Genomic DNA, 18,480 nt, shown 5'->3' on the forward strand with positions numbered 1-18,480 from the left:
TCAGGACCAGGAACAGCAGTGATGGGAGGAGAAGGCCCAGCTGCTCACAGCAGGCCCAGTGCCCCCACCCCGGCTCTTCCCTCTCCTGTCCTGTGAGGCGGTGACAGTGAGGCCGTGACAGAAGTCCAACCAGACTCGGCATCCAGGAGGCCTGGGATCCCAGTTTACATGAGTGCCCTGGGCCCCCATCCCTCAGGACTCAAGCCCAGAGACACCATGGCTGTGTTCCCACAGGCAGGGCCGTCTCTCAGTCTCAGTTTACAGTTCGCTGTGGGTTAAAGACAAAGAAGAAGAGGGTGAAAGAAGATGAGATGGTGGATGGCATTGTCAACTCAACAGACATGAGTGTGAGCAAACTCCGGGAGACAGTGGAGGACAGGGGAGCCCAGTTGCTGCAGCCCATGAGGTTTTTTGAACAACAAAAGACAAAAGTGTTATTCTTACTCCCAGGCTTACAGCAGTGAATTCACAGTGGCCGAGGTAGAAGCAGCCCGTGTCCCCCTGACAGATGAAGAGATAAACAAGACATGGTCCATCCATACGATGGAATATTACATGGACTTAAAAAGGAAGGCAATCCTGGTACATGATCCAGCACGGATGCACAGTGAGGACATCGTGTTTAGCAAAATGAGCCATCATGAAAGGACAAATACTGTAGGACGGGTTCCCAAGAGGGCCTTGAGGGGTCAGCGTCATAGAGACAGAACACAGATGGTGGATGCCAGGGTCTGGCAAGGAGGGGACAGTTCTCATTTGGGAGAAAGTCATGGCTGAGATGGGGGTGATGCTTGCTCAACAAGGTGAACGTACAGCAGCACTCATAAACAGCCACAAGTCCATGGCTGTCCTGCATCCCGTGTCCTAAGGAGGGCACCCCACCGTGGGGGAACTTTCTGGGTTTGGTTCCCATCTCAGAACAGCATGGCCTGGAATTCCACCTGAGGTTTCTTGTGAAAAACCCCAGCCAAGCAAACAGAAAGGCCTTCACGGTAAATTCATATTCTTGCTGCATTTCTGTAAACAATCAGGCCAAACCCACACAGGCCAGACTCACTTTGTAATCGAGAATCTTTCTGATTCTTCTCGATCAAAAGCGGGGGTGGGGGGCTGTCGGGGGAAATCTTTGCTCACATGGAAAATTAGGATTTGTCTGATTCTGGAATCCGCACAGAGGACAGCACCGCCAAGAGGCTCTGACACAGATGTGCAGACAGGGTCTGTCTGGGGCAGAGCAAGGAAGGCCCACCTCAGTGGTGTTTGCACATTTGTGTCAGCACCCACGTGGATCAGTGTGTCTGTCTGTTCGTGATGTTTTCCTTGAATTGTTTGTAACACTTTGCGGGTTTCCTTGAATGAATGACATAAATCTTTAACATGTGTTTATTCTTTTTATAAATAGAGTGTTAAATGACATAATGGTCTTCTTTTAAATAGTTTAATAGTCATAATTTAAATAAGGCTTTGATGTGATTTTCCATATTCTCATAGTTTCTTTTTTCTACATATACATCTTGCAGAGTCTATTATTAATCTGTAAGACAATTGGCCCCTCTACTGTAAACAGGGAGGAAGAAAGACAAGGAGGACAGGGGGTTTCACTGGCAGGGTGTGTCCTGCCCAGGAGGGGTGCCCACACACCCTCACGAGGCACTAGGGGAGCAGGTCCATCAGCAGTGACCAGGGATTCACTGGAGGGGCACCAGGGACAGGTCCTCTGGGGACACTTGGTCATGTCAGGAGGCAGGGCTGGCTGTTGGGACTAGGGGCCTGTCTGGTGGATGGGGGCCAGGGATACTGCTGAAGACCCTAAAGTGCATAGGACGGCCCTCTCCAGAGCATGATCTGGCCCCCAGTGCCGAAACACAAAGCCAAGGAGGTTCTGGGGGGAGACTTCAGTTGACCACCCGCCCTGCACCAACATGACCCCAGGGAGGGATTCCCGCATGGCGCACATATGAATCCACACAGAATAGCCTGTGTCTGTCATGAAGCTCCTGCTACTAAAGATACTAATTCACCCACACTGAAGTTTCACCAACTGGAAGAAGGGTGTGACCCCCATGGGCAGGGGAAGCAGGCCACACCCCCCTGGGCTGAGGCTCCCTCCCTTTAGGGCCAGGAGCAAAGGGGCCCTAAGCAGGGCCCAGTTCCCTGCTAATGGCCCAAGGGTCCTCAGGGATGTAGGTCAGGGCGGCTAGAGGTCCTCATGGGCGGGGCTCAGGTCCACCCGCTGGGCCTTCCCAAACACAAGGAAGGTGCACAGCCCCAAGCTGCTGATGGCGGCCACTAGGTTGAACACAGATGTCCAGGAGCCCGTGGTCTCGATGAGGTAGCCGCCCAGGCACACGCCCACTACACCTGTACCGCAAGAGGGGACGGGCCGGTTGGGGGACAGACAGGCCGGCTTGAGGACAGGCTGTCCAGCCCCTGCGAGGATAGTGTGGAGAGAAGCTAGGGGCCCTGAGGGCACCAGCCCTGTCAATGCAATCCAGTCCTCAGCCTCTGAGGACCCGCACATGTGCAGGAGTTCCATGTCACTGAGTGTGAACACCACGGAAGGCAGTTCTATTCTTGCCCTGCAGCTAGCTCCAGGGTCTGAGCTCCCCCCAACTGCTCTAACACTTTGGGACCCTCCAAGGGGTACCACGCCCCATCCTGAGGGCTGAGGCAGAGGGTGGGAGGACACGGAAGGGGGCAGCTTGATACCCGCAGGCAGGGGATCCCAGCCCACCTCTCACCTGCCAAGGCCCCGGCTGTGTTGGCCACTCCTGGAATAGGACAGGGAGAATGAGGATTGGTCAGTGGAAGCCCACTGGAACCCTCCTACAGCCCACCTGCCCAGGGATAGGTCCTAGGGGCCCTGAGCAGGATGGGGCAGCTACTTCCTATTCAAAGAGGGCCTGTGGTCCTTACCAAACAGAAAGCCGGCACAGGAAGGGGCCAGATCCTGGATATTAACAGAAATGCCGCTGCAGGAAAGAGAAGAGAACGAGGGCGAGTGACCACAGGATGGCTGCCAGCCACCACGCCAGCCATAGCTCTTCTGATCACCTGGATCCCAGAGGCCAGCCAGGCCTGCCCACCACACCAGGAGGTCAGCCCCAGCTCAGCAGTGGTGATGGCACGGGACCCACTCCCAGGATGAAATAAGATGGGAGGCAAGCTTACTTAAGTGCACACACACTTTGCTGCCCAATAATTTGGAAAACGACATCAAGTTCCAACTCAGAACAATTCAGAGCTGTTTTCCTGATTAAACGCTGAGCTGCAGTGCAGGTTGGGGGCCTGCAGAGCAGGTTGTGGGACATGAGGCTGGAGCCCCACCTTTGGCTCAGAGGATGCTGCTCAGAGATCAGCATCTCCTCTGCTGGCCCCTGCCCAAACACCGCTTCGTTTTCCCAAAAAGCCCAGGTCCTCACCGGCTCCATTCCTCTTCGCCTTGTGGCTCACTTGTCACCTGTCACTGCCCACCCTCCACGTCACTGCACCACCAACCACAGGGCTCCTCCCTTGCACCCAGGACCCGGGATCCCAGAGGCGGCATGGGGGGCTCTGGCGGATGAGGCACCTGGCCCTCACCTGTGGTTGAAGGTCTGGAGGCCAATGGAGGCTGACGCAAACACCACGGAGTTACAAAAGCTCGACGTGTGGCCCAGACACAGGGCAAAAACACTGGACAGGCCAAGGCCCATCACCTGCAGGAGAGACAAGTAGGGACGTGGCGGGAGCCTTGGGCCTTCCTGGGCTGCCCTGAATGAGGGTGGGTGGGGCTCCCTCTCAGGTTGGGCCTGCCCGGAGGACACGGAACAAGGCTACACTAACCAGCTGGCCATGCTAGCTGCAGCCAGACAAGCCCTAGTCGATGAGCGCAGACCCAGGCCCAGAAATGGGCACCGGGGCTCAAGGAAGGGCCTCAGTCGGCCAGACCAGTCCCCATAGCTGACCCAGGGAGCCCTCCAGCCGCTGTACCACACTAGCCACCTTCTAGGTCAGGGGCCCCGGGAGCAAAACAGGGTGAGAGCGGGAGAGAGTCGGGAGAGAGCGGTCTCAGGACCTTCCTACCTGCATGAACTTCCGAACGGTGATGGTCCTGTAACCTGGACAGGGGGAGACCAGAGCGTCCTGCTGGCCATCTGTGCTGCCCCACCCCTGACGGTATCCGGAAGGGTCCCACCCGGCAGGGCTGCGGGGAGAGGAGGGCCGGGCCGGGCTCGCGGGGGACCGCCTGCGTCATCTGAGCCATGTGCACACGTGTATGAGTGTGTGTGTGCACTTAGATGCCGGGCAAACCAAGTCCCTCAGTGATTACAAAATGTTTTCTTTGTGTTTCTGCAAATTTTCTACTTTTCCCTCAGTGAGTGCGTGGTTCCTTTGGGGATGAGGACAAGACTGACATTTAAGGCCATGTAGGGCAGGGTCATGGGGAGTGTGCCTGCGAGACAGTCATCCTCGGGGCATGGGTGTGCAGGTCTGTGCTCTGACCCCACCAGGGGGACTGCGTTTAGCACCTAGGTGGGAGAATCGACTGCTCCACGGCGACTATGTCCCCTTCATGGGGAACAGACTAGGGAGGTGGCAGGCTGGAGGCAGCCATTGGCTGTGAGGCTGGGATCCGGGCACCAGGGCCCCCAGGGCTGGCTCTCTGGACCGGGGACCCACATCATGGCCAGTCCTCAGGGTTGTGGCCTCCTCTTTGCTACAGCGGCACCCAGGAGGGATGCCCCCCTCCCCTCCCCCAGGGCTCACCCTGATTGATGAGATGGTCGGAGAGAAGCCCGCTGAGCAGACTGGCGGGAATGGCCACCAGCCAGGGCACCACGTTGAAGACCCAGCCCTGGAGGGAGGGAGTGGAGGGACCTAAGAGGCGTCCAGAATGGGCACCTGGCCCTCCGGAGAGGACAAAGGGGTGGGGTGGCCGCTGCCCATGACCACTGTGCAGTAAGTCTCTCCTCTGCCCACAGGCTAGGCCTCCCAGCCCAGCCTCCCAGACCCTAATCCATCCCTGACATGGACCAAGCACTACTGGTGCCGTCTCCCCTGTGAGCAGGAGCTCCCTCGTGGCTCCCCACAGGGTGGGGGCAGAGCTGGGGATTGCGTCCTGCCCAGAGTGTGTGACCCGAAGTTCCTGCTCACCAGGAGGTCTGGTGGCTGGGCGGCTGGGGTGAAGCCAGCCAGGCTGACTGCAGGACATCTGTGCCCACATCAGGAACCCTGCATGTCCCCCAACCCCAGGAAGGACTGTCCACAGTTGGGTGGGCAGACAGGGCAGCAGCTGGGCCTCTCCGGCTGCACCCCGGCTCTGGCGCTGAGCCACACGGTGTCAGAACTGCCAGAGCCTGGGTGGAAGGAACCCAGCTCTCTGCACATGCCTTGCAGTGCCCCCCACCCTGCGAGCTGTCTGGTGGCCAACCCACCTTGGAGCTGGGGAAGGTCTCCTTAAAGAAGGTCGGCAGCCAGGAGAGGAGGATGAAGAAGGAGCAGGCCGCTGAGAGCTGGGAGACGATGGCTGCCCTGGGGGGCGGGCACCAGGCTCAGCATCCACACCTGGAGCCCGTCCCCACACCAGGGTGGCCAGGGGCTGGGAGCGGGGAGCCCAGAGTGGAGCCGCCTCCATGCCGGCCGCTCCCCTGTGGCGGTGGATCCAGGCCCCCAAACCCTGTCCCCACAGCAGCCCGCTCACCAGACAGAAGGCTTTCGGAAGAGCTGTTTCCAGGGCACCTTGGTGTGTCTGGACACGGGCAGGCCTTGTGCCAGGATGCCCAGGGCCAGGATGAGATCTGAAGGGGGAGGCAGGTCCACGTGAAAGCCATCCAGGTGGGAGGATGGACCTGCTCCCAGAGACCAGATGCTGGGGGCAGCTTGTGGGCCCCTGACTGTGCGTAGGGGCTGTACACCCTCTCTGCCAGTGCCTGGGGTCGGCAGCACTTGCCTTCAGGGGTGGACATTAGTGCTGACCATCTGTCCCCCGAGCCCTCAAACCTCCCAGGCCCCACTCCTGTCACCGGAGGCCACCACTTCCCCTGCAAACGGCCTGTGCTGGCCGAGTAGCCCCTGCATGCCTGCATTCATCCAACATTCCCAGACTTGACCATAGCCCAGATGAGACTCAGGGAGCAGGCGTCCTCTCTAACTGGGGGATCCTTCTTCTCTGGAGGGCAGAGCTGCAGCCCTGGGTCCTCAGGCCCACCTGCTCTCGGGGTTCAGTGGCACCTCCCTGGAGGGGATGAGGCACCAGGAGGGCACCAGGCCTCCCAATCTCCCTGGGGAGCGGTACATACCTCTCTCACTTAGGAGACACCTGTACACGTAACCCACCCACAGCAGGGTGAGCCCGCCCGAAAAGTAGAAGACGCTTGGCCAGCCATACCAGTCCAGGAGCAGGGAGCCCACAGCCCCGGTCACCAGCGTCCTGCAAAGAAAGTGGTTGTGGCCAGAACCCTCGCTTCACTGGGGCCAGAGCTGCCTCTTGGACCCCACCCTGTGTGAGCTGAGTCCCTGGAAAACAGGGCACCGTGTCATCTGTGGAGCAGCTGCCCAAGAGGGCAGGCTCCGTGTGGGATGCTAGGGGTGCGAGCTGGAGGGCATTCTGATGCCACAGGCCGGCGTGGACTCAGGCACAGCCACGCAGCCATAACATGGCACAGGGGCCCTGCTTTGCTCTAGGATCTCCCTACTAGGCCTTCAGTTGGCCCACATTTGCATGTTAATCTTTTTAAAATAAAAAAAGGCAACGAGAAGACAGTGGTGACAAGAATTCGCTGACATAAAACCTCCACGTTGTTTTTCAGCTCCTCGTTATCAGAGAGGATGAAATTTCAAAAAGACTTCTAAACGCAGAAACAACTTCCAAACCCAACCGCCTCCCTGTGTCCTGTTGATCCTGTGTCCTGGGGGCCTCCCCGCCACAGGCTGGCCTGTCTGTCCAGGAGCTTCTCCCCACTGACCCCATCAGCCGAGGCTCAACCAGGAGATGCTTAAAGAGGAAAAAAGAAGGAAAAAGCTTCCCATCAAGGCCTGTGGAGGCTATCTTCTGCTTTGAGCCTCCATTTCCCCATCTGAGGGGAGGGGGGTGTGCATGGTCTCTCCCTGTGTCTCCCTTCTACCTGCTCCCACCCAACAGGTCCAGATCACCCAGTGAGATGGGATTTCAGATGCACTATGAACCTTTTTTGGTGTGATTTGTCTCATGTTGCTTCTCTGAAATTCACGTTTCACTGGGCACCCAGGGTTTCCATCTGGGCAGCTCTCAGCACCCCGACAGGAACCCCTGGCCCCTCTGCATTCTTGCCTGGAACTCAGCAGCAGTGAAGTGAGGCTCTGAACCCAGGGGTTGTGAAGCCCCATTAGGACAGCAAGACACCCCATGGAGGGTCTGGTGCTCTGGGGGACATGCAGTGGGGAGGGACACAGGATCAGATCTGTCATGACTGGACCATGATGGGTGCACTCTAAAGCAAATGCAGGCCACCTCCCCCATGGGGACGGCCCCCATCCAGTTCTGTCAGTGCAGAAGGAAGGGAATGTAAGTGGGCAAAAGCCCCAAAGCCCATCGGCCCCAGGGAGACAGAGCAGACACAGTGGTGGTGGGGGTTGGGCAGCAAGTGCCTCCAGGAGCAGACTCTCCATGTGTCACCATCACTGAACATGCATTGCCCTGTGGCATTCGCACGAGTGGCCTGTCCCCACCAGCCCCAGGCTGGGACTTACCCGAACTGGGAGCCGGCCCCCACGGTGCTGTAGGTGAAGGCTCGCTCACTCTCCCGCACCTTCTGGGACAGCAGGCTGGTCAGCGCAGGGAAGTAAACCCCTGGAGCAGGTGGAGAAGGAAGGGGCCTTGTGGAGCTGTGTCCCAAGCCAGGTGGCCCACGAGGCCCACCAGGGCAGCAGGTCGAACCATGAGAGATGGGCTGGAAGCACCAGGGGCCCTGGGTGATTGTCCAAGCCCAGGTCTCCTTCCTCCTTGCATCACCCCCGGGACAGTGGATCTGGGCTTTTCCTGACACTTGGCCAAGGAGACACTCAGCTGGGGCGGTTGGGTGCCGGGGGCCAGCGTGAGGAATCCCGCCCGTGACAAGGTCATGCGGAAGGAAGCCTGACAAAACGCAAGGACGTGATCAGGCTTCAGGGGTTCCCCCTGGAATTTCCTGAGCATCCACCCCCCAAGACCAGAGTCTGCCTGCTTTACTGTGTTATGCTTTCCACCTACTCTTCTGTCATTAACAGGGGGCTGTCCCCCCATCACCTTTTTCTGGAAAAAATTAGAGCTTTTAGATAATAAATCTCCTGGGCATAATACGAGTGTTTCAATCCCAAAACCCCTCTGATGGCTTTCTAGCCTGCCTGCAGGACTCGTACAGCTGCGCGTGTGATTGTTTGCGGCCTCCTGACCGCAGGAGGCACGGGAAGCTTAAAACATCCTGGGAATGTAGGGGCTTCCGAGGAGTCAAACTCATTAGAATAGGACTGATCAAAGGTTTCATTTGTTGAGCCAATACTTGCTGCCAAATTTTCATATCCTTTATTTGTAGAGATAGTTGGTATATAGAAAAACAGGTAGTAGCCCTGGTGTTAGCAACACTAGATCTTTGAGTTAAGTACTTTCTTCGTTATAACCCACTGCACATTTGTCCTACAGGAATGTAACTTTATTTAGTACTTTGAGGGTGATGCAGAGTAAAGAAAAAACACTTCTAGGGAAAAGGAATTTTCTGGTTGATAGACAATTATCCAGGAAGAGAGCCATAAAAATGTTAACAGGCCTCTTGGCCAGAAGATAATGTAAACCACCTGAGACCTTTTGTATACGGGACGGTATGCAAAAAGAAAGCCTTGTTTGTCTCAATGAGGGTCAGGACTGCTGCCCCTGCATAACTCTGCATATTCCATTATTTCTTTATGTACAACTTGGGGTATATAAGCTGATTTTGAAAGTGGAGTCTTTGGAGTCTTGCACTGATGCTGGGCTTCCCCATGTCATTCTTTTCTTCCCTTTTTCGGCTGAATTCCCATCTGGAGCGGGGAGGCTCACCACGTCTACTTACTTTCCCTGGCTGCTAAGATCCACGCGAAAGGGAGCCTAAGGCGGGGCACCCTTCGATATTCAAGTGGGCGCCAGTGGCCTAACGTAGATGGTGCAAACCTCTTCTCTCGAGGTCTTATTGGTTTTCCCCGTAAACCAAGTTATTCAGCCTCTTTTTCTCCACCTAAATTTCCTACTATACTATTTCTTCCTAATCTAATCTTGTATTTCTATATTAATAAATAAATAAGTTTCTCCTCGTCAACGCCATCCCCGCTTCAAATTCCCTGGATCCACTGGGGCTGGACCCCGGCAGTTGGGGGTGGTGTGGAGGGGATCTACGCCGGCTCTCAAGGGCTCCAGAGTCCTGGCATCAACATGGGGGATCATGCACACACATGACAAGTGCACACACTAACACACACGGTGCACGAATGTGAGACCTGAACGGCCTTGAGGGACCACAATGCCGGGTCCTGGCTGCGACATTGCCCTGTAGCTATGGGATATGTCACTACAGGGAGGTTGGGGGGGGGGGGGCGGGGGGCAGCTCGGGGCCTCCCTACACCTTGCATTGCAACTTCCTGTGAAGCTATAATTATTTCAAACTCTAGTTTTGAAAAAAAAAAAGAAAAAACTGTACTGGGGGGCTGCAACTGTTGCCTGTTACACTGGGTTTTTCTCCAAAAGCACCCAGGAGAAGCTCAGAGGTCAGGCACTAGGACAGGACATGGCCCCCACCTTCCCTTTGGGACCCAGCACTGCCCACACCAAGTGCTGGTCACCCAGGGTGAGAATTGCCCCTGGACCCCTGGTCTTTTCACTGTAACAGGCCACACAGAGAAGTCCTTCTGTCTCCTAGGAAGATGGGAAGAAACAGCTGAGCTGACGGCCACCCAGCCGGGTGCAGTGGGCAGCCCCCAGCCAGGTGTCACACAGCTCAGTCCTGCCTCAGCTGCAGGACAGACAGTACTAGCCATGGTCACGTGGGATGAGTTGGAAGGAGCACAGCTGCTGGACTGCCTGGAGCACGAGGACCACCTGTAGGCTTGTCTGATGGGGCTGATCAGGAAGCAGGTAGAGGCCCAGTCCAGGATGTCTGGGATCCTGGTGGTGTGGGCTGGAAACAAGCCTACCCCTGGCCTGGGCTCTGGGAAGCGGGAGATATGGTAAGGAAGGGGGTGTATCCTGTCAGATGTCAGGCTGGGGTAGGGCAGGAGCTCAGAAGGTCATTCTACCCCTGGAGGGAAGGTGCGAGACCCTGCCACCAACCCCCCCCGCCCCGCCCCCCAGAGGTCTTTGAGGACGCCTCTCTCTAGAAGCGTAACGTCCCCAAAGCATGAGACCCAGAGGTCTTGGGAATGTTGCCATCCCTCTGCCCACTGGCCCAGCCAGTGTGGGGTGTGGCCTCCAACTGGGCACATCCCCGTGGTGGAGCTGACAGCACCACGAGGCAGCCTGGTGGCCACCAGATCCCTGGAGCAGACTTTGTGGCAGGAGGACATGTGACATTAGAAGGTGCCAGCCAGCCTGTGAAGTGACTCTAGAAAACAGAAAGTGCTCGGGTGCCAAGGCATCAGCGCACAGACAAACACCGGTGCAGGGGTGTGAGACAGAGCTGGCTGCGCGCCAGTGGGAATGGTCCTCCACTGACTGCCTGCCCCACCGGGCGTGGCCTCACCAGCAGCAGCCCTGGGTGCTGATGCACCCGCTGTGATTTGAGGCAGACTTTGAGGCATACCATACACAGGCCCCCACACAAGGACACGTACGCTTACTCAGGAGCACCTGCCTGAACACACGCCCATACGCACAGGTACACATGCACACACACATATGTGCACACAATCCCTTGCTCTGCTGTGCTTGAGCCCCCTACCTTGGAGCAAGCCGGTGAGGATGCGAGAGAAGGTCATGAAGGCCAGGTGGGCGCTGCCAAGGTGTGCGAGCAGGGGAGTGGCCACGGTGATGAAGCCCCAGGCAGAAGCCGAGAGTAGTATGACCTTCTCGCCGCCGATCCTGCAATGGGGACGAAAGGGTGGCCATGAGGAGCCGTGTGGCCAGGTTGCCAGGATGGGCTGGACTAGGAGATCCTGCTGAGGAGGGGGCAGGGTCCCTGCCTGCCAAGCATCCCAAGACAGCTGAGTGCTGGCCCAGCTCACCCCCACTTGGACCTCAGGTCTCCCAGTCCCCACATTCCCTTCCTAGGAGCCCCCTCCCCCAGCCTTGCCTGGGGGGCAGGGATTACCGGTCCCCCAGGTGGCCGCCCACCACCTGAGTCAGGCAATAGCCCCAGAAGAAGCTGCTGAGCACGACGCTGGCCTCTTTCTTGTTCCAGCCGAAGTCCTGGCTCATGGAGGCGGCGCAGACAGGCATGCTGACGCGGGCGCAGTAGAGCAGGCATGTGCCCAGCAGCAGTGTCCCTGTCCATACCTGGCACTCAGGCCTGGGGAGAGAGAGGCTGATGTGAGGGACAGCTCAGCCACCTCTTGAACACCCACCTGTCCATGTCTGGTGACTCCTGGGAGGAACAGGCAGATGCTAGAAACGATGCATGAGGTCCCTGAAACAGCGGAGGTGGGAGCACGTGGTGGCCAGTGAGGGCAGGTTAATAAGCTACGGTGCGGGAGATCCAGTGCTCCAGGACACGGGGACTCGGTTTCCACAGACCAAGTGTAACCCGCCAAGGAGGCAACGGGCTGGCAAGAGGACCCCAATTGAGGCAGAGCAGGGGTAGGAGCAGTGCCGTAGCCCCTGCAAGGCCCCCAGGAAAGCTGGGTCTGCTCAGCAGGGGACTCAGGGGAAAGTGGTGTGAGGTGGCCAGCATGCCATGGAGGCCAGAGGCCCCTTGGAGGAGCCTGGGCAGCAGGGAGGCAGCCTCGAACTTCTAGGAAGGTTGCCAGACAATATCCATACTAGGACTGTCCTCCAAACTCCTGGCCAGCACTCCTCAATTATCAGTCACCAAATCAGGAGAAGCCAGAGACAGGAGCCCAGGGGCTCAGCGCCTATGGGACCCTGGTCTGAGGTAGGGTGGGAAGAGGCATCCCAGGACATCAGGGAGAAGTGCAGGACACAAACAAGTGTGGCTTGGTGGCAGTACTGTCCACGGCAGTCCATAGACAGTGACAAATGGACACTGATCTGGGATGTGAAAAGGGGACTCTGGTGTGGAGCACAGGGAAGTCTTACCAGCTTCATGGTAGCTCTGTAAATCTGTGCATGCATACTAAGTCGCTTTAGTCATGTCCAACTGTTTGAGACCCTACTTTGGGACTATAACCTCCGGACTCCTCTGTCTATGGGATTCTCCAGGCAAGAATACTGGAGTGGGTTGCCAGGCCCTCCTCCAGGGGATCTTCTTGATCCAATCTACAACTGTTCTTAAAGATGAGACGGGGGTGGTGGGATTTTTAAATGAGAGAGAGAAGAGCCTCAGTGCCCTTTCTGTGGGGGGAGGGGGAGGGCACCACTAGTGACTTGTGATGTCTTTGTGCAATGTGGGGATATCCCCTGCAGGCATCACAGCGGTGGGGAGTTCAGGAGTTGGGGAGGCCTTGAGGCAGCCTTGGGGTGCCTTGGGGATACTTCATACACCTGGGCTCACCTGCCTAACTGGGGCAAGGGTTCTCCTGGGGCAGGGGTGAGGTTGGGGGGGTCAGGAGAGTGGGGAGGCCTTGAGGCATCCTTGAGGGGGTGTCTCGGGTGTCCTGCTTACACCTGGGCTCACCTGCCTAACTGGGGCAAGGGTTTTCCTGGGGCAGGGGTGAGGTGGGGGGGGGGCGGTCAGGAGAGTGGGGAGGCCTTGAGGCAGCCTTGAGGGGGTGTCTCGGGTGTCCTGCTTACACCTGGGTTCACCTGCCTAACTGGGGCAAGGGTTCTCCTAGGGCAGGGGTGAGGTTGGGGGGTGAGGGAGTGAGATGCTGCTCAGATTGTGAGGAGGAGACAGGGCAGAGGCTTCAAGTCTGCCGCCCCCCCCACACCCCCAGGCCTGGCGGAAAGGGGCCAAGGCATCAGTGCTGTAAGGCCTTGGGCAGGCTACTGGGCAGGCAAGATCGGCAGGAGTGCACGGGCAGTTCTCAGAACAGTTCAGTTCAGTTCAGTCACTCAGTTGTTTCCGACTCTTTGCGACCCCATGAACCGCAATATGCCAGGCCTCCCTGTCCATCACCAACTGCTGAAGTCTACCCAAACCCATGTCCAAGAGAGGGAATTCTCCTGTGGTCCAGTGATCAGGAATAGGGGGGTGGGGTGGGAGGTGGGTTTCAACCCCTGGTTGGGAAACTAAGATCCCACAAGTCATGCAGTAGTGTCGGAAAAAAAAAAAGGAACAGAGGATGCCAGGGACCTCAAACCTGGGAGATGAGCCAGGACCCTGGAGTCTCACCCTTGCGCCCCAAGCCCATTCAAATCTTTGAACCCCTGTCTGGCGGGGGCTCCCTTGGCTGCCTCGCTGGACACTGACCTGAAGACAGCAAGAGGGGCCAAGGACGGCAGAAGCTTGGACTCCATCTGTGGACACGGGAGCAGATCCCCTCCCTGTGGCATCCCCCCAGGCTGAGGCTGCCTTGGAGGACAGTCCAGGGTGAGGCCAGGACCAGCCCTGGGAGGGCCGGAGCCCTTGCCTGGACGCCTCCCAGGAGTAAGAGATCTCAGAGGCCCTGAGTGCAACTTTGTGCCCTGAGCCAGTGGGCGTCACGCACACCAGGAGCCTGGGAAATGGGCACGATGGGCCATGTCCATTATCTCCAGGTCATGGCCACTGCCATCTGGGGCAAGAGCAGCCACGTCGGGGGGACACGGGCCCAGCCACCAGGCCTCCTGAGCTTCAGTTTCCTGGGTGAAGACAGGCTCATTCCCCTGACGCCTGTCTCCTTCACAGGTCAATGACTAGCAGGGTGACTGCCAGCACTTGAAGCCTCAACAAGGAGCCATTGACTTGGGGGGTGGGGCCGGGGGAGGCTTGGCAACAGCATCCACCTCCTGCCAGCATTTCTCCCCCAACCCCGTTCAGCTCACCCTGCAACTTAGTGCACTTTCCCACAGGCCGGGAAATGAGATGGGGAGCCTTTCTGTGTCTCAGGCTTGCAGAGGCCCTGGGTGAGGGGAGGCTTAGGGCGACATCATCCAGCTGCTGCCCCCACAGCTGGAGGCTGTGGGGTCCTGCAATCCCACCAGTGGAGACAGACCTCCACTCGAGGGGACTTGAGGGGCATAAGCCCAGCCTGCTTCCCCAGAGGGTCGTGTTTGCCAGTTAGGAGTCTGGGAATTACTGTCCAAAGTGCTGTTAGCTCTGAACGAAGGGGATGGTCTGATGTGATGAGCAACTCTCCCAAGGAGACACTTGGGTGCTACTCTGGGCCCCAGCCTGCCTGGGGGAGCCCCCCTTTCCCTGGGCCTCAGTTTCCCCGGGTGCACTGGACCACAGATTTCATGCTGCGTCTCTGGTCTCTAGGTGCCCTGAGGAGAGGCAAGGATGGGGCTCCTGGGCAGCATTCTGTGACAATTTACATTTTATATTAGAGCTTCCTATGAGTCCAGTGGGAAAGTTTCCCGTGCTGGAAGGCCCGCCATTCTACACTCCCAGGAGCCATCCACTCGACTGGTTGGGGGCAGGTGCCCCCTTGGAAACTGCCTAGTGACCCTCAGTGACCAGGGAGAGGCCATCGTGCCCCCACCTTCCTTCCTGGTTGGCAAAGTGTGACTGGAATGACTCAGAAGTGGGGATAGCAGCGCAGTGGCTGATGGGGCAGGTCTGGCGGCTGCCTCTCTCTCGAGAGGTGAAGCGGGGGCAGCACCCCACAGGGCAGGTTGAGGACTCTCCTGGGGCCTAGTGGCCCCAAATGGTAATTTTCTTGACAGAACCAGACTGTGAGTGGGGTGTGGGGGTAGGACAGGGGAGGGGCATCAGGAAGGCCAAGGAGGCCACAGGAAGCACTGGCTCAGCAACCCCAGAAGAGCTCAAGGACTGTCTCCTCTGGGGCTCTGACCGTGGAAATGATGCCTCCAGTCCCCCCTCTTGCCCCCACTTTCCTAGCCTGGCACGGCAGCCCAGCTGGCAGGAGCGGGCAGAGGACTGGTGAATGCAGGTCCATGAGCCTCAGAGGTTGGCGCAGGGTGACCTCCACAGCCTACAGGTGAGCCCTGCGAGCCCAGGCGCAGGGGAGCAGGGCTTCTGACTTCCACGAACAGCCACAGCCAGAAGGTGCCTTTAAAAAGGAAGCTTTGTTCCTTTCTGTGGCCAAAGCTATGAAGGGTCACCTGCATAGATGGGACCGCGCCCCCGGCACACCTGCCCCTCCTTTGGATGCAATTTGCCAGCACTCCAGGAGCCTGGATCTGTTTGCTCTCTGGGTGGGAAGTCCAGTTGGAAACCGGGGAAGGCCGGCTGAGACTGGCCTACTCTGGAAGGCTGGCAGGGCACCGAGAGTTCAGGAAAGGCATCAGCTTCCAGACCACCGGTTGGCCCTGAGCTTAAGGCGCCAGACTGGGGACCCCCACAGAAGCTGGAGGGCCGGGTGCTATGGGCTTCCTCCTAGGGCTCTGGAGGACCCGCAGCCCTGTCCCTGAGGTGGCAGGCAGTGCCGCTGGCCGGGCAAAGGGACATCCTCCACAGGTGCTGGGGACACAGAACCAGCAAGTCTGCTGGGGCAGGCGACCCAGATGTGGCAACTGATCAGAACACCAGACCCAGAATCCTGGTCTCCGGCAGGGCTTGCTGGGAACACGTAAGGTCACAACAGGATCAGCCGTGAAAAGTCCGAAGACCTTCATCCCCTCACTCTGCCCAGTCCTGAGTCTCGTCCATGCCCCCAACTTTTCTAGAAACTTCTGCTTCCTGCCAAAGGCCCCCATGCCTGAGAAGCACCCATGGTTGAGCAAACACGAGGTCACGTGGACCCTTGATTCAGGAAAGGGAACTGTGCTTGCTGCTGGGGACAGAGGGCAAGGGCCAGAGAGAAGCGGGGCTCAGGCTGCCGGCTGCCCTGTCAGGTATGTCCCTGGGGAACGGCCCTGCCTCTGGGTGGTCCACACGGCAGTCAGCAGCCACAAACAGTAGCCACAACCCTTTGTCACAGTTCTCATCACCTTTAACCACACAGGGTGTGAACGACTCCACCCAGGACCCCGCTGCCTGCCTGGAGGTGCTCCTTTCCAAACCAGGCAGGGAGGGAAGGAGGTGGTGAAGGCAAAGCCAGACTGTTAGAAAGCAACAGGACTCTCTAGAAGCTCCAGCCCTCTGCCCAGCCACCTGCAGAGCTCCTGTCACTTGAGTTGGCTTCTGGGTCAGGGCTCCTGGGTCAGCTCCAGGGAGGAGGCCTCGCCTAGACAACCAGCAGGGTGGGGAGGAAGCAGGTGAGTGGGAGGCAGGTACACCCAGTGGGCAGCCCTCCTGGGCACCTGGCACCTGGTGAGTGATTTGGGCTCTAGAGCTCCCCTGTCCCTGGGCCCTGTCCCCGGGGAGCCCCTGGCTCCTCAGGTCTTCCTGTGACTGGCTTTGGGAGGCTGGGGAAGGGGAAGGCACAAGGCAGGCCCACGAGGATGCAGAAGTGGAGATGAACCGGCACTGGAAGCAGGGCCAGTTCAGGGCAGGCGGGGGGATGTCAGGGGAGGCCGGGCCTGACGTTCACTAACTTGGGGACCTCAGCCCCCCTAGAACCGGAGGGGGTCCTCTTGCTCCTGGTCACTGTGTGAGTCATGCTGGGGGGTGGAGCCCCCAGCCCAGGGCCATGACCTGCCCAAGGTCTCCCTGTACAGTGAACCCCCACCCCCAGGGGACCTTGTGTGCATCACACAGCTGGCACAGGAAGGCAGGGGTCAGTGTCTGCTGCAGGTTCCAGCGTAGCCCCCTGCCCCCAGCCCACGGACTGCGCTCCTACAGGCGACCCTCGGGTGGGTGGGCACAGGTGGGGGCTGGGGCCTGTCAGTGTGTGTGGTCATGAGCTGGGAGGCCCTGCCCCCAGCCCTCCCATCCCACCAAGACCCGACCTGGACTGCAGATGGAGCACTGGGGAACCGGGCCCTGGTTGGAAGGGAGGCGGCAGAGAGGTACGTGGCCCCTAGGCGGAGCAAAGGTGCCGCCGGCGGGAGCTGTCTCTGCCCAGGACGCCCGCACCCTCCCCTGACCATCTCCCGACGCACGCGGCCCCACCTGGACCACTGGGTGTCCTCCGCCGCGTCCCTGCGGGTCTCGTCCGGGGACGGCTGCATCGGGCGTGGACGGCGCGGGCGCAGCGTGTCCGGGGCCGCTCCCGCCCGGCCCAGCCACCGGGCAGCGCCGCCCAAGTCCACGTGTCAGTCCCAGCGGCGCTTCCGTCCGGCGCGCTCCCAGGACGTGTCGCCCCCGGACGGCCACCGCGGGGGGCGGGCGGGCAGGGCGGGGCCCGCAACTCGGTACCCGTCCCACTCACATCCGTCGGGGAGGCCTGGCCTGGCGCTCCCGCGGGCGGGGCAAACGCTTGCGCGCCCCGGGGCCTCCTAGCGGAGCCGCGGACGTCCGAGACGGACGGCGCGGGCGCTTCCCCTGCAGCCGGCCGGAAGGATGGGGCCCTGGAGGGGTTGAGCCGGCGGTGATCCTGGCGGGCAGCCTGCATGCCGTCCACACATGGGGGGCTCCTCACCTCGCAGGGCTGTGCACACCTCAGGTGAGAGTTGGGGTTGGTCTCATCCACTGCAAGGGGAGCAAGAGTGGAAGGGAACCAGTTCCAAAATGGGTCTTTGAAGGTGGGCTCTGTCTGGCCCCGGGACCCTGGAGCCGCAGGGGGAAGCCTGGCGATCCAGAGCCCACGGAGGGGACCAAGTGTTCTGACTCCTGTCAGGTGCCAGGACCTGGATCCTCGCTCTTGGGGGGATTCTCGCTCTTGGGGGGATTCTCGCTCTTGAGGGGATTCTCGTAACTTCAGAGAATGGTGGTGGGCACAGCCACAGAGGCAGCAAGTGGACTTCTGGGCAATTCTGCTTCTCCCAGCTGCTGCCTTTTCACACCCACAACCCCACCTCTACCCCACCGCCCTGGATCCATCCCCTACATGGCAGCCTGGTGAACCTGGCCAGGTCACACCAGGAGGAGGCCCTCTGAACAAAACCTAAAACGCCCTACCTCTTGGCCTTGGCCTTCCCCCTCCCCTAGCTCCTCTGTGCAGTGGTGCCCACCTCAGGCCTGGCTTGCCCTGCTCCACACATGCTAGCAGCAGATGGCACTTCTTCCACCCATACAATGCTCAATGGGACAGAAAGACGGTGTGGAGAGAGTAGTGCTCCCCCAAATAACCCAGGACTGAGGAAAGTGTGAGAATCCTTGCTAAATTCTACCTGGCAGCTCACTGCCACCCACAGCCCCAGGAGCTTTGATGGTGATTTTAAAATTTTATTTTTGGCTGCATTGGGTCTTTAAAAAAAAAAAAATCTATTTACTTTAGGCTGTGCTGGGTCTTCGTGGCTACACAGGCTTTTCTCTA

At 58.9% G+C, this 18,480-nt stretch overlaps 1 protein-coding gene across 1 annotated transcript; it reads right to left on the reverse strand.

Moving 5' to 3' along the window:
* Positions 1 to 1,587: 1,587 nt before the first annotated feature.
* SLC17A9 (solute carrier family 17 member 9) lies at positions 1,588 to 17,233 on the reverse strand. The gene is made up of 13 exons (XM_052651081.1): positions 17,175 to 17,233; positions 11,271 to 11,468; positions 10,902 to 11,041; positions 7,711 to 7,810; positions 6,282 to 6,412; positions 5,684 to 5,780; positions 5,418 to 5,514; positions 4,750 to 4,837; positions 4,066 to 4,100; positions 3,583 to 3,698; positions 2,917 to 2,972; positions 2,742 to 2,771; positions 1,588 to 2,361 (listed from the first exon to the last, which is right to left on the reverse strand). The coding sequence occupies exons 1-13, from the start codon at positions 17,231 to 17,233 to the stop codon at positions 2,198 to 2,200; spliced, it is 1,311 nt and encodes a 436-aa protein (XP_052507041.1). The 3' UTR covers positions 1,588 to 2,197.
* Positions 17,234 to 18,480: the final 1,247 nt, after the last annotated feature.

The sequence above is a fragment of the Budorcas taxicolor genome, chromosome 13, assembly GCF_023091745.1.
Source record: "Budorcas taxicolor isolate Tak-1 chromosome 13, Takin1.1, whole genome shotgun sequence".
NCBI lineage: Eukaryota > Metazoa > Chordata > Mammalia > Artiodactyla > Bovidae > Budorcas > Budorcas taxicolor.